General features: G+C 37.9%; 2 protein-coding genes across 3 annotated transcripts; both read left to right on the forward strand.

The window, feature by feature from the left end:
- Positions 1-9,853: 9,853 nt before the first annotated feature.
- Positions 9,854-12,897, forward strand: LOC110929935 (E3 ubiquitin-protein ligase Praja-1). 2 transcript variants are annotated; one of them, XM_022173126.2, is made up of 6 exons: positions 9,854-10,006; positions 10,477-11,305; positions 11,437-11,487; positions 11,822-11,920; positions 12,063-12,227; positions 12,566-12,897. In XM_022173126.2, exons 2-6 carry the CDS (start codon positions 10,502-10,504, stop codon positions 12,707-12,709), a joined length of 1,263 nt encoding a protein of 420 aa, XP_022028818.1. In that variant the 5' UTR covers positions 9,854-10,006; positions 10,477-10,501; the 3' UTR covers positions 12,710-12,897. The 2 variants fall into 2 exon arrangements, with proteins under 2 accessions (XP_022028818.1, XP_022028819.1); XM_022173127.2 differs by having other exon boundaries at positions 9,862-10,068.
- Positions 12,898-17,634: 4,737 nt separating this feature from the next.
- On the forward strand, positions 17,635-22,413 carry LOC110929934 (GTP-binding protein OBGC, chloroplastic). The gene is made up of 7 exons (XM_022173125.2): positions 17,635-18,651; positions 19,398-19,671; positions 20,677-20,965; positions 21,054-21,213; positions 21,310-21,418; positions 21,518-21,655; positions 22,066-22,413. The coding sequence occupies exons 1-6, from the start codon at positions 17,660-17,662 to the stop codon at positions 21,608-21,610; spliced, it is 1,917 nt and encodes a 638-aa protein (XP_022028817.1). The 5' UTR covers positions 17,635-17,659; the 3' UTR covers positions 21,611-21,655; positions 22,066-22,413.
- The last annotated feature ends 11 nt before the right edge of the window (positions 22,414-22,424 follow it).

The raw sequence follows: 22,424 nt of genomic DNA on the forward strand, positions 1-22,424 counted from the left end.
AGGCCTGTTAGGGACCTTCATAGTAATGCTGCACAAACTTCGAACCAACCTCTTGGATGGTGGTTCGAAGGTTTGCACATGTTTCGAACCTCTTGGAGGTGGTTTCTTCTTCGAACCATTTGCCAGAATGGTGCACGAAGAAGAAAAGAAAAACTTGTAAACCAACCTTTGCGGTCGGGTTTGAAGGTTTTGGATGTTGTGTTAGAACTTTGCTCAAGTTCTATGTTCAGCATCCTATGATGAGATGACCATCCCTTTTTTGTGGGGTGTTCATGTTCGTTTTGATAGCTCTCAAGTAACCGTACGTTCTTTGCGGTTACTTCGTTGCGTCATTGTTGGCCGTGTTTGGTCGAACAATGTGGATCGAGACTATGGGTAAATAAACATGGTCATAGGCAAGGTGATGCCCATCGTTGTTTATTCCATGCGATCCATTGGTAGGTAAGCAAAGTCTTAAGCAGACTTGTTACCGCGGTCCGTTGGCAGGTAAACAAAGTCATAGGCAGGCTTGTTACCGCTGTTCGGACACTTGCTGCTTGATAAGTGCTTGTTTAGAGCACGTATCTGCGTTCTTTCTGGAGCCACTTACCTTCACGCTCCAATACCGAGTTTATAACGAGGTAGCCTCGTTCGGTGATGTGGAGTGAGCTTTGCTCTTCCGTAGCAACCACTCTGCGGAAGCTATGGTTATGTCTGTAGCTCTTTATGGGTGTCTGCGATGTTGCAGTCCCATATTCGCTCAAAGTGTGCTTGTTGCACGGATGTAACTCTTGAAGGTTCAGGAGTCAGGGCTGCTGATGTGCGGGCGCGTAGATTCCGTTCCTTCTTTTTTCTGAAGAAGTTGTTCATGCACCCTCTGCGGTTGTGAACCGGTCAGGAGGGATTTGAAGCTTGAAGAAAAGGAAGGCAATGCACTTTGCCTGTTCCTGAGATGCGGTTCAGTCCAAAGAACAACACTGGTTCTGAGCATCTGACACATCTGAATGGGTTCATGTGTGTCACTTCCGCATATTTCACGTGTGCTCGTGAGTGATGCGGAAAAGGTAATATATCCCTTTATAATATATCCCTCTGCGGTGGGCGCCAATGATGAAACAATGGTTAGCCGGGCAGGGTTAACACACTGGTCTCGTCAAGAAGGGTTAATCCCTTCCTCTCGGAGATCGCTGGCTGGGTCACCGGTGGATGATCTCCTGCACAAGGAAACAAACCGTGACTCGTAACAAGGAGGATGGGGTGGGGGGTGCTCCTTGTTACCACTCTCCGGCGTGAGAATCAGTAGTTTGCTTGGGAAGCAAAGCAAGATAATAGTAGTAGTGAGAGTGTTGTAAAGAGATACCTCAAACCTGGTTTGGGGTTGGTATTTATAGCCGAGGAGTGAAGGAGGAGATTGATGGATGGGCTGACGACGAGCTGCACCGTTGCAGGTGTGTCAGTCTCGCCGGCCGTGGGGGTTACGCCACGTCAGCCCATTGCTTTAATAGCTCTGACAGGGGACTGTCGTCGGCGCCACTTGCCTTGTGGTGTCAGCCACTTGCCTGGCGTGTCAGTCCACTTGCTGGATATGCAGGGTGCGGTGCGAGCCGCATCGCTGCATGTGGTAACGTCTGAAGTTACCGCGTCTCCTACTTGTAATCAAGAAATACGCGAGATGCGGTGTTGGCCGCATCATCGTATGTGGAGACTATTTGCTCGCTTCCCTTGTCGTGACGAAAATGGCCATATGATGCGGTGCCAGCCGCATCGATATGCTCATCTTCTTTCGTACTTGGGTCAAGCTATTCATCTTCGAACCGAATGGGTTCGAAGGGTGTGACCGCATGGGATGCGGTTTGCTTACTGGTAGGGGTTTGTTTGATGCGGGTTATGGTCGTTTTGGGACCATACCCCTTCAAGTCCCCCCAGTCTAGTGTTGCTCCCTTGTGCAAGTTGCACGTGGGAGGAGTACTGGACTTATGGTGTAGGAAGGTAGTGTGGCAGTCTGGAGAAAATTTTAGGCCAGATCAAACTGGTGATCTGGTAAAAAAATCCGGCTATGCCTCTTCCGTACCGGTGAAGGGGTTTCGCTTGATGCGAAATTCTCAGCCGGTGCATGTCATCAGGTGGGTTGCCACCTGTTGTTGTGTTGAAGGCCTGTTAGGGACCTTCATAGTAATGCTGCACAAACTTCGAACCAACCTCTTGGATGGTGGTTCGAAGGTTTGCACATGTTTCGAACCTCTTGGAGGTGGTTTCTTCTTCGAACCATTTGCCAGAATGGTGCACGAAGAAGAAAAGAAAAACTTGTAAACCAACCTTTGCGGTCGGGTTTGAAGGTTTTGGATGTTGTGTTAGAACTTTGCTCAAGTTCTATGTTCAGCATCCTATGATGAGATGACCATCCCTTTTTTGTGGGGTGTTCATGTTCGTTTTGATAGCTCTCAAGTAACCGTACGTTCTTTGCGGTTACTTCGTTGCGTCATTGTTGGCCGTGTTTGGTCGAACAATGTGGATCGAGACTATGGGTAAATAAACATGGTCATAGGCAAGGTGATGCCCATCGTTGTTTATTCCATGCGATCCATTGGTAGGTAAGCAAAGTCTTAAGCAGACTTGTTACCGCGGTCCGTTGGCAGGTAAACAAAGTCATAGGCAGGCTTGTTACCGCTGTTCGGACACTTGCTGCTTGATAAGTGCTTGTTTAGAGCACGTATCTGCGTTCTTTCTGGAGCCACTTACCTTCACGCTCCAATACCGAGTTTATAACGAGGTAGCCTCGTTCGGTGATGTGGAGTGAGCTTTGCTCTTCCGTAGCAACCACTCTGCGGAAGCTATGGTTATGTCTGTAGCTCTTTATGGGTGTCTGCGATGTTGCAGTCCCATATTCGCTCAAAGTGTGCTTGTTGCACGGATGTAACTCTTGAAGGTTCAGGAGTCAGGGCTGCTGATGTGCGGGCGCGTAGAACCGCAGAGGGTGCATGAACAACTTCTTCAGAAAAAAGAAGGAACGGAATCTACGCGCCCGCACATCAGCAGCCCTGACTCCTGAACCTTCAAGAGTTACATCCGTGCAACAAGCACACTTTGAGCGAATATGGGACTGCAACATCGCAGACACCCATAAAGAGCTACAGACATAACCATAGCTTCCGCAGAGTGGTTGCTACGGAAGAGCAAAGCTCACTCCACATCACCGAACGAGGCTACCTCGTTATAAACTCGGTATTGGAGCGTGAAGGTAAGTGGCTCCAGAAAGAACGCAGATACGTGCTCTAAACAAGCACTTATCAAGCAGCAAGTGTCCGAACAGCGGTAACAAGCCTGCCTATGACTTTGTTTACCTGCCAACGGACCGCGGTAACAAGTCTGCTTAAGACTTTGCTTACCTACCAATGGATCGCATGGAATAAACAACGATGGGCATCACCTTGCCTATGACCATGTTTATTTACCCATAGTCTCGATCCACATTGTTCGACCAAACACGGCCAACAATGACGCAACGAAGTAACCGCAAAGAACGTACGGTTACTTGAGAGCTATCAAAACGAACATGAACACCCCACAAAAAAGGGATGGTCATCTCATCATAGGATGCTGAACATAGAACTTGAGCAAAGTTCTAACACAACATCCAAAACCTTCAAACCCGACCGCAAAGGTTGGTTTACAAGTTTTTCTTTTCTTCTTCGTGCACCATTCTGGCAAATGGTTCGAAGAAGAAACCACCTCCAAGAGGTTCGAAACATGTGCAAACCTTCGAACCACCATCCAAGAGGTTGGTTCGAAGTTTGTGCAGCATTACTATGAAGGTCCCTAACAGGCCTTCAACACAACAACAGGTGGCAACCCACCTGATGACATGCACCGGCTGAGAATTTCGCATCAAGCGAAACCCCTTCACCGGTACGGAAGAGGCATAGCCGGATTTTTTTACCAGATCACCAGTTTGATCTGGCCTAAAATTTTCTCCAGACTGCCACACTACCTTCCTACACCATAAGTCCAGTACTCCTCCCACGTGCAACTTGCACAAGGGAGCAACACTAGACTGGGGGGACTTGAAGGGGTATGGTCCCGAAACGACCATTACCCGCATCAAACAAACCCCTACCAGTAAGCAAACCGCACCCATGCGGTCACACCCTTCGAACCCATTCGGTTCGAAGATGAATAGCTTGACCCAAGTACGAAAGAAGATGAGCATATCGATGCGGCTGGCACCGCATCATATGGCCATTTTCGTCACGACAAGGGAAGCGAGCAAATAGTCTCCACATACGATGATGCGGCCAACACCGCATCTCGCGTATTTCTTGATCACAAGTAGGAGACGCGGTAACTTCAGACGTTACCGCATGCAGCGATGCGGCTAGCACCGCACCCTGCATATCCAGCAAGTGGACTGACACGCCAGGCAAGTGGCTGACACCACAAGGCAAGTGGCGCCGGCAACAGTCCCCTGTCAGAGCTATTAAAGCAATGGGCTGACGTGGCGTGACCCCCACGGCCGGCGAGACTGACACACCTGCAACGGTGCAGCTCGTCGTCAGCCCATCCATCAATCTCCTCCTTCACTCCTCGGCTATAAATACCAACCCCAAACCAGGTTTGAGGTATCTCTTGCCAACTCTCTCACTACTACTATTATCTTGCTTTGCTTCCCAAGCAAACTACTGATTCTCACGCCGGAGAGTGGTAACAAGGAGCACCCCCCACCCCATCCTCCTTGTTACGAGTCACGGCTTGTTTCCTTGTGCAGGAGATCATCCACCGGTGACCCAGCCAGCGATCTCCGAGAGGAAGGGATTAACCCTTCTTGACGAGACCAGTGTGTTAACCCTACCCGGTTAACCATTGTTTCATCAGTCATATTTAAAAAAAAATTCAATTTTTTAACAATATAAATACAACCAACTTAATCAAATTTTTTACCACACCCACCATTCTCAAACTCACTCTAAAAAAATCTATCAAATACAACACAAAATGGATTCCAAGTTTCCGTTTTTTCTCCCCTACCCGACTTTCCCGACGATGAAGATTCATCGTCAAGCGATGGTAGCTTAATTTTCTTCCAAAATCTCATCCAACAAGCGGAGCTACTAGACACGGCATCGTCTAGTAAAAAAAATAGTCTGTCGAGATCGTGTGGGAGGCCATGAGACACTCATGGCCGATTATTTTGTCGAAAATCCAAAATTTAATGCCGATACTTTTCGTCAGAGATTTCGTATGTCCAAGTCTTTGTTCCTAAAAATTGTTAGTGACGTGGAAGCGAATGACGAGTGGTTTCAAGAGGGCTTGGACGGGAGAATGAAGAAAATTTTCACGCCGTTGCAAAAGGTTACTTCGGCGATTAAACAACTTGCAACCGGTAACCCACCAGACGAAAACGACGAGTATTTAAATATGTCTGAAAGGACCTCTTGTGAGTGCCTTGAATATTTCTGCGAGACGGTCTGTAAAATGTATGCCGGTGAATTCTTACGTAGACCAACGAGCCACGACGTTGCGCTATTGTATCAGGCTCATGAGGAGAGGCATCACCTACCTGCTATGTTGGGTAGTCTGGATTGTACACACTTCGTCTGGAGAATGTGCCCCACAGAATTGCGTGGACAATATATGAGAGGCGATCATCAATACCCGACGGTTATGTTAGAAGCGGTGGCGTCTCAAGATTTGTGGATTTGGCATGCTTTTTGTGGCCCGGCGGGTTCACAAAACGACATCAACGTGCTGCAACAATCTCCATTATTTCTTACTCAACGAAACGGAACGGCGCCAAATTGTCCATTTCAGGTGAACGACCACTTATACAAACGCGGGTATTATCTTACTGATGGGATCTACCCTAGCTGGTCCGTGTTTGTGAAGTCTTTTCCATATCCTCACATCCCGAATGAAAAAAAGTTCAAGAGGCAACACGAGGCCGCAAGAAAAGATGTGGAACGCGTTTGGTGTGTTAAAGGCGAAGTGGGGAATACTAAATCGTCCAATGCGTTCGAAAACGGTGAAAAAGATAAGGTCCATCGTGTATACGTGCCTTATTTTACATAACATGATTATAAAAGACGACGGAAGGGTGATAACACCGGTACATATTCAAGATCCTCCAGTCGAACCCGTCTTCGATGATACAGCTTATAGCGAGCTCATTGACGAAGAAACGCATTGGAGACTAAAACACGATCTCGTTGAGCATCTCGGAAGTTTAGATCTACCTCACCTTAAAGTGAGTTCCGACGACGAGTAGTTTGTTTTTATATTTTTCTAGTTTGAATGTAATTTTTATTTTTTTAGTTTGAATGTAATTTTTATTTTTCTAGTTTGATTGTAATTTTTTTTAATTTAATGAAATGTCTTTTATTTAATTTTTATTTTTATTAATATTTTTTTAATTTATAAACATGCATAATTTTACAACAAATAAAAAAAAAACACAAGTCCCCTAAGAGGGGAGTGCCGCCATCAAATTGGGGTGTTAGGGGAGTTTAAGAGAGGAGTTGACGTGACATATGCTGATTGGTGGTGCGTAAGAGAGGGGACACCCCTCTTAGGGGAGTGCCCCTCTCACCCTTATAATAGAGCAAGTTTGAAGAGTTGCAAGAAACAATCATATTTAATCACCAAGTCAATCCATGCCTCAACGTTTAGAATGGTGGGTATAGGGCATGGGTTGTGACGTTGAAAGGGTTTAACACCGGCTACACCACCCTGGTTCGACGTGTGTCGAGCAATGCCCACAACCCATACCCCTCCATACCCCATAGTCTTATGAAGTGACCATAATATATTAGATTGTGTCAACTTAAAGATCTCAAATGATATGATAATTAAAGGTAGGACATACGTGTTGCAATTGTTTCCGTTTCTTAATGGTTGTGTCCTATTGGGTCTACCAAACAATGTCTATAACGAGAATGCATACTAAGTGCATGATGTTATTTTCTTTTTTTAATTACATAACGAGAATGCATACTAAGTGCATCAACCGAATGATGTTATTTTCTTTTTTTAATTACATTTTTTTCTCATTAGGTTTCACATACTTATTGAGTCTATCTGCAATTTCAAACTGCACATGACAATGAATATGGTAATACCACTAAACATAGCGGCTAGGAAGTTTATCATGAAAGTGCTTTAGACATGAGCATAATGGACGCACAATCCATCCATTTAAGCAATATTTAAGAAAACATAAAAGTTATGTAAACAATATTCCGCGCTTCAACTTGAAATACTTTCGTTTACCTTTGAACGCTTTTTTCGTATTAGAACAAATATCTCATTGACATACTTTTATGTCATCCATAAGTGACGTCGGGGGCGCCAAGGGCACATTCGCCATGCTTTTCACGGGGGTATAGACTTGTTATGTGTCACTTTAACGCTTCCTTCCATACTAAACCAACGCGAGTCTAATTATATATTTTTTTTGAAAAGTTAAATGTTACGCTCCCCGAGTATTAAACATATGACCTCATTCTAAACATTTACAGAGTTCTCTCTACCACTGGGCCAAAGCCTTGGTGGCGAGTCTTGATCATATATAACATCTTAAGGATGCTACTAAATACAACCCCCTTCTCAAATACTTACAGGTGAGGGCTTCTCTCACACGGAAATACAAGTGTATAACAGAGGAGGGGTTGTATTTAGATCAAGCCAACCTTAATGTTAATTATTTATATCATATATATGATATATATACTATATATTAAAGAGAAAGGTCGGTGGACCTTTCTCTTTAAACCTTCACCTTTTAACAAATATACATACTAACCCTCAACCTTTAACTACTTTTCTTTTTTAACCTTCAATATATGACAACCTTTATATATTGTGATAATAGAGTAATTTATATGAAACCTAATAATAATCATTAATATTCTCGTAATGATTTATATGAAACGTAATAATAATCATTTACAATTTTACATTCTCATAATCTTTTGTTTAGAAAAACAAAACAACATTAATCAAAATACTTTACAACCATTGCGAAACTAGAGCAATTCTTACATTTTTGTCATAAATCTTAATAAATATATTTGAAGTAAATTGAGCAGTTCTTACATATCTTTTTATTTATTTCTAACCAAGTTATTGTTACTAACGCAATATGTATAACAAAGTAAAAAACGCGTCACATCACGTGTGAGCATCACACGTTAATGTCATCATCGTATCCCATGTAACGAAGTTACAGGCGTGACGTTGCCTCCGCAACGCGCGGCACCGGCTAAAATCTAGTATGATATGATAACTAAACTAGGTTAGTTCCCCGTGTGTTACACGGGTTGAACAATTTAAACTATATAATATAGGTATTTCCTGTAAATGCAAAACAAAGACAATAACATTTATATACCATATTGACATAAATGAGTTAATATAAATGTAACCCATCAACTCGTACATCTTAATTATTATGAGTCGCAATATTTAATAGATAACTAATAAAACAAAAGTGGTTAAACATGGAAAACTAACTTTAACTAATAAAAAAATAAATAAGAGTGGTTGCCATCTTTCATAACCAACTTAAAAGGAAAGAAACTAAATACACTTAAAATAAAATAATAAATCATCATCACCATTTTGCTCTCTATTTTTTATGCTTATCGCCACTAATAAACTCTCCAAATTAGAAGATTGATTTAAACAAGAAAACACAATTAGAGAGCGCTCAGGAAGTGTCATGTGTCCCCAAGAAGTTTATTTTATTATAGATAATAATAATAATAATACAATAATCTATACTATATAATAAAAGAAACCTATAAGAAGACACGTGTTGAATTACTATGCATTCTCACAATTGTTTTTCTACCCCTTTTTTTCTCTAATTTAGTTGCTATCCTTTAGGTTTAAATATAATTTATATATTTCCTAACTAATAAGTGATAAACAATAATTATAGATAAGTTTTATTTTTATTTTACCTATTCTTTAGGTCTAATTATTATTTATATATTTTCTAACTGATAAGTGATAAGCCATAATTATAGATATTGTTTATATATTTTCTAACTAAATACATTTTATTATTATTATTACCTTCGTGGTAAATGTATTATTAGTAATATGTAGTTCTAAAATCAGGATGTTACACAAATGAAATTACATAAAAGATAACTGGCTTATAACCTAACGCTATCATGAAGTGTGATACTTTTATTATTGTTGTTAGTATTATTATCATTTTGCATCATATGTTAACTATATTTATTTTTTCAACCCGTATAATACACGGGGTTGTAACCTAGTATATACAATATATATAGATAGATTCAAAACTCGTGTATTATACCAATTGAATAAATATAGTTAAAATAATATATGAATGAATTATTTCCAATTAATAATCACGATTGTTTTCGTTAGTTAAAACAATATATGAATTAAAATTGTTTTGATTAACCAATTAAAAATCATATATGAATTAAAATTGTTTTGATTAACCAATTAAAAATCATGATTGATTTTGTTAGTGAATCAGTTATCTTTTATTAGTTTTTTCTTATATAATCCATGTACCTATTCTAATTTAAAGTTTTAAAATTGGTTATCTCTAAAATTTGTGTAATTTTTTTTTTTATTTTATTAACAATATCTATTTGTTTAGGCGAGAAAACATAATTGAGATCACCCCATAGAGCGACATGTGGCACCAAATGGTTTACTTTATTATATGTATAGATTATTTATAATGATAAGTGAAATGTGGATCCGAGATTTGGTAAACCGAATCATTAGAGATGTGGTCATGATCCACCCACCTAAGACGGTCGTTGAGTGTTGACTTTCCAAAATATTTCTATAGGCCGGCCGGCATTTTTGCCCCTTTTAATTTGTCCTTTGTTTCTCTTCATTCGTATCGTCATCATCACCACATTATTATCCAGATTATTTTTATTTTATACTGTGGATATGAATTAGTCCCACATCACCTTCGTGTTATCTCTTTCAATCCTCCACGTTTCCTTCTTCTCATTCCCTACAACAACATTCAATCGTAAGTTTTTTCCAAAACAACATACCATTAGGGTTTATCTTCTTCCATCTGTTCATTCAACGGTTTGTTTTTTATGTTTTATTATCGATATATGTTCTTCGTGTGTGGTTTTATTATATTATTATGATTATGATCCGTAATAAATTGAAACAAATTGAATAATGATTACCCAAAAACATGCAGATGATCAATATTCGTGTGTATTTTAATTTTAATTTTAATTTTAATCATGATTATTTTCTTATTGTTTGTTTCATTATATTTTAAGGGTTTGTGATGATGTTATGGGGAGTTATTCTTTCTATTTGGGGTTTAGGGGATTAAATTTTGAAATATTTATATAAATATTAATCAAGGGTTAACGAATTATAGGTGTATGATTTTCGTTGTTTTCGCGATTAGGATAGCATAATATTCTGTTGTTTAAGGTTTTATTTATGTCTAATTTTAGAAAAAAAAAATTATGGCAGATAAGGGATTTTTAGAGACAGTTATATGGATGGATCTTGTAGTAAACGAGGTGTTAGTGGGATTTCTGCTCCGAAAAAGAAACCGATCGCTGCTGTAAAAGATACTGCTGGCGCTCGAGATGGAACGGGTCAATTATGCAATCGAATCGGTTGCAGTGGCAGAGTTAATCATAATAATAACAAAGGTACTAAAAATAAAGCCTTAGAAAAACCAAAACCCTTGAAGCCTACTGTTCGTTCGTCGTCTAGCAAGGAAATAGTAACCGGCAGTTCATCCAAAAAATGCTTAAAACCTGTCGACAATTCGGACAAAAGGGTGTGTTCTAAGATCGAATCAAGCAGTGGTTCGAATGAGTCTGGAATTCGAGAACTTAATGTGTCTGGAACTCAAACCCGTAAGTTGAAATCTAAAAGTGTTGAAGTTAGGAAGGAGGACAATAGTTTAAGAGTTCAAAACGGCGAGTTAAACAACGGCAGGAAGAAAAGACTGACTCAAGGAGAAAGTAGTTCATCTGGTAGTAAAGGTAAAAAGATCATTGGGGTGTCGACGAATGAAGGGCGTGTTTCTGATTCGAAAAACTCAAGAAATACGATTTCTTCTAGAACAAATGGTGTTTCATCGGTTAGGACACGAAAAGCAGTGAATTTGGAGAATTCCAAAGGGTCTAACAGTCAGCAGTCTGCTAATGATATTGCCAACATGCCGCAAACTCAAGAATTAAGTCTTAATGGTGATCAGAGTACGAGTGATACTTCTACAGATCGTTCAGTTGTTGGCTTTGGGAATGATAATGGAACGCGACATTATAGCATAGATGGAATTACAGATGTAACTTCTCTGAGTTTGTTGTTTTAAATTCTCAAGGGATCAAAGGATTTGATTTCTTTTACTTAATTTTTTTTATTTTGATGTCATATGTTATGTAGTAATGTTGCGTTTTGTAACGTGGTCCTTTGCAGGTACTACTGGCACTTAATAGGTTCGGGCAAGATGAAGAGTTAACATACGAGGTAATTAATCTACTGTCTTTATAAATTGTAGGTGACAATTCCGACCCGTTTATGGGTAAATGGACTCGAAGTCGCCCAAAGTATTTTCTGAATGTCCAAACCTTGTAAATCATTTTTAAAATAAATTAGTGTGATAATATTTTTTTTTTCTGTAATTATATACACCAAATACTACATCAACCATATGTGAAATTAAACATAAGAAAGATAAAATAGTGTGTGTGTTGGCCAGGCCGACCCGTTACCTAACTTGCCTGTTCAGCTACCGTTAAGTAAAGTCGTAAAAATGAGGTCAAACTTGTACATGGTTCTAACGTTACTTTTATATCTACAGCAATTACTCTCACTCGAGGCAAGCTTATTCTTTGGCGGGCTTAATTTCTTTGATCAACATAGGGACATGAGACTGGATATTGATAACATGTCATACGAGGTTTATATTCGTGCCTTTGACTCTATTATTCATATTTTATTGTTCTATCGGTTTTATGCAAATCGTCACCTTCTACAAATTAAAAGTTGTGAGTTAATGCTTAATTGTACTCTGTTTTTTTTTTTTTTTTTTTTGCTCACAGGAACTACTCGTGCTTGAAGAGAAAATGGGTACCGTGAGCACAGCGTTATCTGAAGAGGAATTGTCAAAATGCATCAAAACAGGCATATATGAATGTTCACTATCAGAGGACGGAAAAATGAGGCGTAGTGCTTGCACAGACGACAACAAATGCAGTATTTGTCAGGTGATTATCATATTTTTACATTTGCATAAACTTCATACAATGTTATACCCTTTCAAAAATCTTCCTACTTATCGCCCTGATGCCACATGGCAATCATCTATACCTTTACGAAAGGGCCCCACTATTACATCCTCATTTGAATGCTTAACATGTGGCATTTGGAGGGTAGATAGGAAGTTATAAACATTAAGCTATGGGACACATCTTATGTGAGATCATATGGTCTATGAATCCCTTTAATGTTATTGCTCGTATCAAAAATCATTTTTACTGGAAATGGATAAGTTTTTTAGAGGGTAAATTATTATTGTATTGTTTTTTTTTTTAATTTTTTGCAGGAGGAATTTGTGAGGGGAGATGAAGTGGGAAGGCTGGGATGCGGACATGGGTACCATACTCCGTGCATAAACCAGTGGTTGGGCCTCAAGAACTGGTGTCCCATTTGCAAGGCTTCACCAAAACCTTTATCCACAGATGCTTGATATTGGTACAAATCACATTTGATTTCCTTTTCTTTTATAGTCACATGTACATGAATACATAGGGATGTTGGTTTTTTGGCTTTTAGAACTTTATTATATGGTCTCAAATCTGAATGGTTCAGATTCAGATTGTTTGTCAAAACATTAGACTATTGATTCAATTCATATTACACTTTCATTCTTAACTAGTTTTGGTTCCATTTTGTTGTTCCCTTCATATGGAATAATGAGTTTCTTTTTATTATTTTATTGTCATATAAATTATCAATACAAGTCGTCGTAGAACATATGTCTACATATTAGTACTGCAATGTAAACATTTCTTTAGTGATATGAATAATGAGTACATCACCATGTAGAATATATGTTAGTACTGCAATGTAAACATGCTCTCGTATGTTTGATGTTTTTTTCTACTTCAAAATTATATAGAGTAGAGACAATTCGGTTATGATAGAACATACTTGAAGAAAGTGGTAATTTATATAGTGCAAGTCTACAATGAACACAAACACAAGTACAAGAATTAGAGGACCTTAAAACCAAAAAGACACCCAATTCGCCCACTCCAAATCTTTGATGTTGGACCTGCTCTTTAACCTTTTCTAGAATCCCAGGATGGAAATTTTAGCTCCTGAGAACGTCACTTTGTTTCGAGTTTTCCATATAGTAAAATGATGGATTGTACCAGTTTTTTCCTGATTCAGCTGTCTTGTATGTGGTTGCGAAGATTCAATAAGTATCTAGTTATAAATAGCTCAAAATCTATAGAGCACGCTGTCCTCTATGAGATTTCGGATGGGTTAAGAGGTCTCCATTGGATCATTGATTCACGACCTAACATATACTAGTCATCACCCCTTAATGAAGGTATAGTCGCAAGAAAGTAAGCTTATTCCTAAGACACTCCATGTATCGATGGGTTATTTCCAACCGCAAAATAAAGATGATACTTGGCGCTGGCTGGGTAAAAAGGGGGAACGATTTATGATCTCCTCGATGAAAGAGATCTTGTTTGTCGCCTCCAACCAGATCCCTTCGTGTGTGTTAGACCGGAGAAAACGGATTCCCAAAAAGTGACGATATTCGCTTGGAAAGGCCACAATCAAAATAGGATCTCTATGATGAAGGAGCTCGAAAACGAGTCTTCTGATTGCACGCTTTGCTCGGATGGGGAGGAGACATGCGAACACCTGCTGTCCGGTTGCGCCTTTGCCTCACACATTTGGTTGGCAATGTCCAATAGGTGCAAGATCTCCCCAGTTTTTGAGTTTTCGACATTGGATCTTTTCTGAGTGCATAAGAACCATAACCTTAACAAAACTAAAAGTGATATTCTGTATGGTATCATTCTTTCGGCTTGTTGGATTATCTGGAAGGCAAATAACGAGCGGGTCTTCTCTTTGGGTGTTTTGAACGTTGCTAAAGTGGTGGAAGATATCAAATTGTGTAGCTTTCTTTGGATTAAAAATAGACCGTTTTATAAGAATTTAACTGGTCGGATTGGGCCAAATGCCCGTTGTAATGTTATTTTGTATTGTTGGTTTCTAGCGCCTTGCTACTTGCTAGTTCTACTGAAAGTAACAGTTCAACAAAAAAGAGTTATACTAAAAGGGTGTTGCTATTTAACTATTACCCTATCATTAACTTACATGCTTTTTTTTCTAGTGAATGTAAATTTATTTAATTTTATTATTTTATAGTGTTATGGTTTTTATATTTGAATAAAAATATATCTTAATTTATATTGGTGTGTTCAACAAAACCCAAAAATATATTTGAGCATAAATTGTATGATTATGATTTACGAGTAAATTGGATACAGAAATGTACAGATACGATCAACTAAAAATAAAAAATATGCATTGTTTTCTTGGTTAAAAAATAATCATAAAATTTTGTTTTTTTTTTATTAATTAAAAATAACCAGTTAAATTTAAATTAGTGTGTATTCACCCATGTTGCAAGGCAGGATTCGGTCGATATTGGAAATGAAAAGGAGTGAGATATTATGTTCGAAACTTATAGGTTCTTTTTTTCTCGAGTAAACTGCCATTTTGGTCCTTGTGGTTTGGTCAATTTTGGCACTTTAGTTCAAAACTCAAACTTTTTGCATCTGGGTCCCTGTGGTTTCAGTTTTATTGTCATTTTTGTCCAAAAATGAAATCATGTCATATTTGTCTTATAAAATCCTATTATTTTGTCATTTTCCGTAGGGGCAAAATGATCATTTCTTTTTTATAAATAAATACCATATTTTATAAGAAAAATATGACCTGATTTGCCCCTGAGGAAAATGACAAAATTGCAGGATTTTATAAGACAAGTATGACCTGATTTCATTTTTGGACCAAAATGGCAATAAAACTGAAACCACAGGGACCCGGATGCAAAAGGTTTAAGTTTTGGACTAAAGTGGTAAAAGTAACCAAACCTCAGGGACCAAAATGGCAGTTTACTCTTTTTTTCTCTTTTAAATTTATATAAATGTTGTAAATCTTAAATGATCTATCTAAAAAGCTTTATTAAAGGAAGATAAATATACACAGAAACATGAATACGCGTGGATGAACTAACATATTTCTGAATATTCACAAACACAATTGATTGAACTTACAATTTGTTCATGTTTGTGCAAATACTCAGTTGAACGGGATTTATTGTTCATGCATGTTCATTTATTAAAGAGTGAATTTCAAGTTGTGTCCTTTATCTTTAGGCCACTTTGCAAGTTTTCTCCTTTATGTTTAAATTTGACGAGTTTTGTCCTTTATGTTTAAAAATCAAGCACGTTTTGTCCTTTATGCTTGACTTTTAAGGACAAAACGTGCTTGATTTTTTAAACATAAAGGACAAAACGTGTTTGATTTTTAAACATAAAGGGTAAAACGTGCTTGATTTTTAAACATAAAGGACAAAACTCGTCAAATTTAAACATAAAGGACAAAACTTGCAAAGTGGCCTAAAGATAAAGGACAAAACTTGAAATTCACTCTTTATTAAACAAACGAACGTAAATGAACCTTTCGCCGAGCAACTCTTGAAGGTACGTTGAATGTTTAGCTCGTATGTAGCCCTACATATGAAGACATGACTCTATGACTCTATGACATGACTCTATGTTTATCTATATGTATATGGATAAAATAAATTACATGAAGGCATAGAAGGAAAAAAACACCAAAAATTAAATTGCCTTTTGGTGTACTTAAATACTAATAGAAATGACTCTATGACTAATCCAATAAATTACATGCATCAACACCACATGATTTTTAAATGTATATATGGATGTAATAAATTACATGAAGGCGTATAAGAAAATAAACCTGAATGAAGTTGCCTTTTAGTTTACTTAAATCTAACTTGGAAAAAAAAAAATTAGAATTAGTGTTGATAAATTAAAAGAGAAATCTATTTGTGATTTAGAACTAACTATTTTTATATAAATATGTTTTAAGCCATCATCATTTGAGTATTTAATTTTAAACTTCAGGTTAAACCTCATTAAATTAAACCACATTTTAATTGGTCTATTATAGTTGCTTTTTGGTCAAAACTAGTTAATGTTGACGGGTACTACATTGATGGGAGTCATGGGACAATTAGACCATGGGGTGTGTTTTCCCTTCCCCATGTCCACATCACCGCCACATTACACTCCCCTTCCACCTTATTATCCTCTTCCAAAATGGGGTGTGGTTCCCCTTCTTCCCCATTCCTCCTTCCATTATTTAATATTTTTTACTTAATATGTTTTATTTTTAAACACATTTTTTATTTATCTAAAATGTATTTTATTTATAATAAATCCAAATATTTTTAACAAAAATTCAACTTTGCATAAAAATTCTTGAATATTACAACTAAAAAAACCACAAATTACACACTAAAAACATAAAATAAACCTACGAACACCACTCGTCATCAAAGTGATCGACACGGAAGTTATGTGAGAGGAAAAAAATTCTCGGCATTTTCCTCGTCCGATGAAGAACTCATGGCGATTTTTTTTAAAAGATTAAGATTAATGCGAGAGAAAAAAATATAAAAGATAGAGAGTGTGGTGATTTTTTTTTAAATATACTTGAATGGAAGAGAAGTAAATGTAAAAAATGAAGAGTGTTGTGAATTTTGGGGGTTAAACTGAGGGTTATATAGTGTTTAAAATAAAAATAGATTTTTAATAGAAATTAGCTGTTAAACAACGGTCTAATTTTTTAAATGTACGTCGGGATGAACGGGGTGATTTCCCCGATTGAACCGAAATCCCGTCGCCTTCTCGATCCTTCTTCCCGTTCCACATCTCTTGGTCTTATAAGTTATATTTAAACACCAACCATGTGAGTGCATGAGAAGCATTTCACCATCTCCCTCTACAAATATGGCATTGGCCAAGCTAAATAACGATCTCAATCAAGTGTAATATGTAGATACACTAGAGTACAAACACGACCATCTTCAACCTCTTCACCAACTTAGACGACCATACCACTTTCACTTTCTGGCTTCTTTCAATACATACTATGTGCTCGACTCTATGGCCACTCTACACATTATCACACATGAGTACTTTCTTCCAGTGGCAGATCCAGGATTTTATACTAATAAGTTTCTTTTGGTAAATTCTATTTAATTCTCATTATTTTTTTCTAAATTATATAAGGTTCTCACTGAAATTTTTTCATTTTTTCCAAATACACTGGTTCCTGAAAACCCACAAATGTAAGCTGGATCCGCCTCCGGCTTCTTCTAATCAACAACACCATTATGCTTGTATTATCTTCATTGCACCCTTTTTCAACACCATCCTTTTTTTGCCTTTCAAAAAGAAATATATGAAGGTTGACCGGTCCGATTTTGGTTAGATAACCGGTTGAACCGGCCTAGTTGGGCCGGGTTTGTTGCCTGCAAGTACTAAATCCTACCACTTCACTTTAACACCCACAAATGGCTTCTGTTCCCTCCTTATCCCTAACCTTCATCCCTCCATATGCTCAAGCTCGCACCAACAAACCCAGAAAACAACTCACACCCAGAAACCCTAACACAAAAAAGATCAAACCCATTACCACCCCACCTCTATCCTCCATTTCCGGTGGTCAAGCAACCACCTTTACTCGCTTACCCCCTAAAGATGACTTCTTTATCCCCTCTGATCAGTCTTCAGAAATCAAGCTTGCTGATTTGGCAGTACCAACCCATAAAGATAAGAAAGTTTCTGTTAATAAGATAGAGGATGCTGATTTAGAGTTGGATAGTGATGAGAGTGATTTGGAAAATGATGGGTTTGATTATGGGAAATTTGAGTTGTTTGAGGTGAATTCAGATGATGAGTTTGATGATGATGAAGAGTATATTGTAGATGAATTAGGGTTTGAAAATGAAAATGAACAAAAGGGTGATGAAGAAGAATTAGAATTAGGATTGGGATTTGAGTTGGAAGATGTGAGGGAGAAGGAGAAAGGGGTGCCTGCAGTGATGAGATGTTTCGATAGGGCGAAAATCTACGTTCGATCAGGGGACGGTGGGAACGGTGTGGTGGCGTTTCGGCGTGAGAAGTTTGTGCCGTTGGGTGGACCGTCGGGCGGTGACGGCGGGAGAGGGGGGAATGTGTATTTGGAAGTTGATAGTTCTATGAATTCTTTGTTGCCTTTTAGGAATAGTATTCATTTTCGGGCTGGGAGGGGGGATCATGGGCAGGGGAGTAAGATGAACGGGGCGAAAGGGGAGGATGTTGTTGTGAAAGTGCCGCCCGGGACGGTGGTTAGGGCGGCTGGAAAAGATGGGGTTCCTGGTGATGTGTTGTTGGAGTTGTTACATGTAGGTGATAGGGCTTTGTTGTTGCCTGGTGGTAGAGGTGGAAGGGGTAACGCTTCGTTTAAATCGGGAACGAATAAGGTGCCGAGAATTGCGGAGAATGGTGAAGAAGGTCCTGAAATGTGAGTTCATTTTGTTGCATTTTCAGCGTTTCCGTTCTTATATACATTGTTGATAGGGCTGCAAATGAACCGAATGAACACGCACAAGCCTTGTTCCGTTGTTCGTGTTTGTTTGTTTGTTAAGGAAATATATGCGTTCACGAACTGTTCATGAACACTTAACGAACGGGATTTTATGTTCGTGTTCGTTTGTTAATGAAATGAACGTTTGTGTTTGTTTGTTAATATTAGGTAACGAACACACACTAATGTTCATGAACAAAATATAGAATACATTGATACTTAAAAAATATTATATTTGTCAAGATTGAAGTATTTAAATAAAATATAGAAATTTAAAAGCACTAATAAACTATCGAACACGTTACTGAATGTTCACGAACATAAATGAACGAATGTGGCCTCTGTTCATGTTCATTCATTTAAAGTAAACAAACGGGATTTCTTGTTCGTGTTCGTTCATTTATTAAACGAACGAATACAAACGAACTTCCCGCCTAACGGTTCACAAACTGTTCGCCAAACGTTCGGTTTGTTTGCAGACTTAATTGTCAATTACGGGGTGTTTGGGTGTGCATTATTGAAAGTAACATATAACAATGAATAGAACCCGTTATCTTACTCACGAATCCCGTCGGTACCCCACTAACTAATGGGATTTGTAAAACACATCTTTTTAAGACGGAATGCCAGTGGAAGCTGGATTTGAACCTTAATGATCATTTGTGATTGGTGTTTATGATCAGGTGGTTGGAATTAGAGCTTAAATTAGTTGCAGATATTGGAATAGTGGGAGCTCCAAACGCGGGAAAAAGCACATTCCTAAGTGTTATCAGTGCTGCTCAACCAAACATTGCAAATTACCCTTTTACCACATTGCTTCCGAATCTGGGTGTGGTATCATTTGATTACGATGCAACTATAGTTGTAGCCGATCTTCCAGGTTTACTTGAAGGTGCACACAGAGGTTTTGGTTTGGGCCATGAGTTTCTTAGGCATACCGAAAGATGTTCGGCTCTGGTATACCTCTTTTCTATATTTATTTTACATTTTTGTTTCACTTTCTAGGTGTTTATTTCTAAAATTTTGAGAATTATGGCTGAAATGATTGCACTTGGGCTTTTATACCCCCGCAAGTCTTTAACGTGTGTTACTTTACTATGTGTTCCTTTCTGCTTCTCAACCTGAAACGTTTATTTGATTACCATTGTGTCTATTACATCTTAATAAAAGTGCTGCAGAGAATACTGATTTTTTTACTAACATAGAGGCGGCGGTTTTGATCCATTTTGTTTTAAATGGGTCGATTTGGGTTATGTTTTATCCCAAACTGGTGGGTCAAATAAAAAAGTTTTGATGAAAATGAATGGGTCAAATGAGTCGGGTGAGTTAAGTGGGTTGAAAATCACCCAAATCGTATTTTTAAAGCATACAACCTGCAATTTACTTTAGGAAAAATTACAAGTTTTGTTCTTTATCTTTATACCACTTTTCAGGCGGTGTCCTTTTTAACGAATGTTGACAGGCGGTGTCCTTTACTAGGTATTTTGTTGCAAGTTTAGTCCTTTACACCCAACCTAGTTAAAAAACCCTGTTAATTGTTGACAGGCGGTGTCCTTTACTAGGTATTTTGTTGCATGTTTAGTCCTTTACCTAGGTATTTTGTTGCAAGTTTAGTCCTTTACATCCAACAATTAACAGGGTTAGGTGTAAAGGACTAAACTTGCAATAAAATACATAGTAAAGGACACCGTCTGTCAACATTCGTTAAAAAGGACACCGCCTGAAAAGTGGTATAAAGATAAAGGACAAAACTTGTAATTTTTCCTTTACTTTATAAAGTATACTATATTGAAAACATTAATTATTTATAAAAATTGTAATAAGAAAGTGTTTTAACCCGTGACCCGCCATCCTGTTTCGCTACCTCTAATATCTGGTTAATTATTTCAAAAGCTTTTCTGTTTGATGCATTTTAAGATACTATTGCGAATTAATAATTTTATCATAAAAATGGAGGCTTAGGTACACATTGTTGATGGCTCATCTCAACAACCGGAGTATGAATACGACGCAGTTCGACTTGAACTGGAAATGTTCAGTCCTGAAATTGCTGAAAAACCATATATAGTTGCATACAACAAAATGGATCTCCCTGATGCATATGAAAGATGGGAATCATTCCGGAAACACCTTCAGTCGCGTGGGATTGTACCTTTTTGCATCAGTGCAATAAATAGACAAGGGACTAGAGAATTAATTACTGCTGCTTATGAGCTTATACGCCAACAAGTTGAAGATAAAAAAGAAGATGGTAAGCAATTTTTTATATCTTTTAGCTTAAATTCATAAGCATTTGATGTTTTTCTTTTATGTATATTGATGATTTTTGTCTTGTGTAGGTTGGAGAGATCCGGTGCATTTTAGTCATGTGGCCGAAATGGTGAAAAAGCAACGAACGGCTCCCATAAATGAATTTGAGATCTCTTATGATAGTAGCTCCAATACATGGCATATTGAAGGCGCGGGTTTGCAACGATTTGTTCAAATGACTAATTGGAGGTAAGTTTATTCTAATTGTATTTTACTTTGCTTGTTTTTTGGTTAATGTTGTGAATCGTAATGATACTTAAATTAAATTTACTTGTTCTGCAATAGATATATGGATTCTGATAGAAGGTTTCAGCATGTGCTAGAGGCATGTGGTGTTAACAAGTCGTTAATTAAGCGTGGTGTGAAGGAAGGTGACACAGTCATCATTGGTGAGGTATGGTCAACCAACCCGTTTTGACCCGCTCCCTGTTGTTTTGTGTTTGAATACATTTAAAGACTTGTGCTAATTAATATGTTTTTTTGTTTATGCTAGATGGAGATGGTATGGCATAATTCTCCAAACAGTTCTGGCCCTAACAGGAAGATCTCAACAGATTCTGTGAAGTGGGCTGATTGGAAACAATAAACCATATTATTCTAGTCAAAGAAAGGTGCTGGTTATTTTATGAAGGTGTGCATTTTCCAGCCACTTGCGCAACTTTTATATATTTTAATATCGCGAGTAAAATCGGCTTTGGATAACCAGTTTTGTACTAGTCATAACAAAACTAAAACTGATTATCCAAGGGTAGTGTTACCTTCTTTTACCACTTTTAAACAAAGTATTTAAGTGACTTCCATTCCCATTCCACAAAACATCTCTATACTTTGCAAAAATGACCTTTTTGTTCCTTTTTCCATTCTTTAACATATGTTTGTAACAACTGTTTCCATATCATATGATAACTTTCAAAATGCATATCCAATCACCCATTTATTACTCTATAGTATGATTATGATGTTAGGCTTTCACTAGCGTAAAATGTGTTTTGACGGTTATCACTTTGCTAAACCTAAGGATTTGTACACACTTGTGTGCAGTGGATGACATGTATTGGAGTTGCAGTAAGTACTGGATATATACGTCTCATTGGGCCATGTGACAAACAGCCGTAGACGGTTGGGCTTGAATGTCGGATCCGAATCTCATCATATGGAACCCCAAGTTGGAACTCAACAGTTTTTCCTAATTTTTTCAATTTCAAATTATTTTTATGTTGTAAAACATGGGATATTTGAATGCATTAATTTACGCCTTTGTTTAGGTAGTCAAATTAATTCCTGGGGTGCTTTAGGCTTGACTTGCCTGATTTATATTTATCCTATAAAGAGAGATGTATGTAATAGTTGAACATTAGATATTTTATCAATTTTCTTTCAGGGTGCTTTTACAGTTGTGC

Source organism: Helianthus annuus, chromosome 3 (assembly GCF_002127325.2).
Source record: "Helianthus annuus cultivar XRQ/B chromosome 3, HanXRQr2.0-SUNRISE, whole genome shotgun sequence".
Classification (NCBI taxonomy): domain Eukaryota; kingdom Viridiplantae; phylum Streptophyta; class Magnoliopsida; order Asterales; family Asteraceae; genus Helianthus; species Helianthus annuus.

What these genes read in the sequence shown, in the direction of transcription:
- LOC110929935 (XM_022173126.2), top strand. Translation starts at nt 10,502, where the DNA reads ATGGATGGATCTTGTAGTAAACGAGGTGTTAGTGGGATTTCTGCTCCG. An exon ending in ATGAAGAGTTAACATACGAG is followed by an intron (nt 11,488 to 11,821) that starts GTAATTAATCTA and finishes TTATATCTACAG; the next exon opens with CAATTACTCTCACTCGAGGC. An exon ending in TTGATAACATGTCATACGAG is followed by an intron (nt 11,921 to 12,062) that starts GTTTATATTCGT and finishes TTTTGCTCACAG; the next exon opens with GAACTACTCGTGCTTGAAGA.
- LOC110929934 (XM_022173125.2), top strand. Translation starts at nt 17,660, where the DNA reads ATGGCTTCTGTTCCCTCCTTATCCCTAACCTTCATCCCTCCATATGCT. An exon ending in GGTGAAGAAGGTCCTGAAAT is followed by an intron (nt 18,652 to 19,397) that starts GTGAGTTCATTT and finishes GTTTATGATCAG; the next exon opens with GTGGTTGGAATTAGAGCTTA. An exon ending in TGAAGATAAAAAAGAAGATG is followed by an intron (nt 20,966 to 21,053) that starts GTAAGCAATTTT and finishes TGTCTTGTGTAG; the next exon opens with GTTGGAGAGATCCGGTGCAT.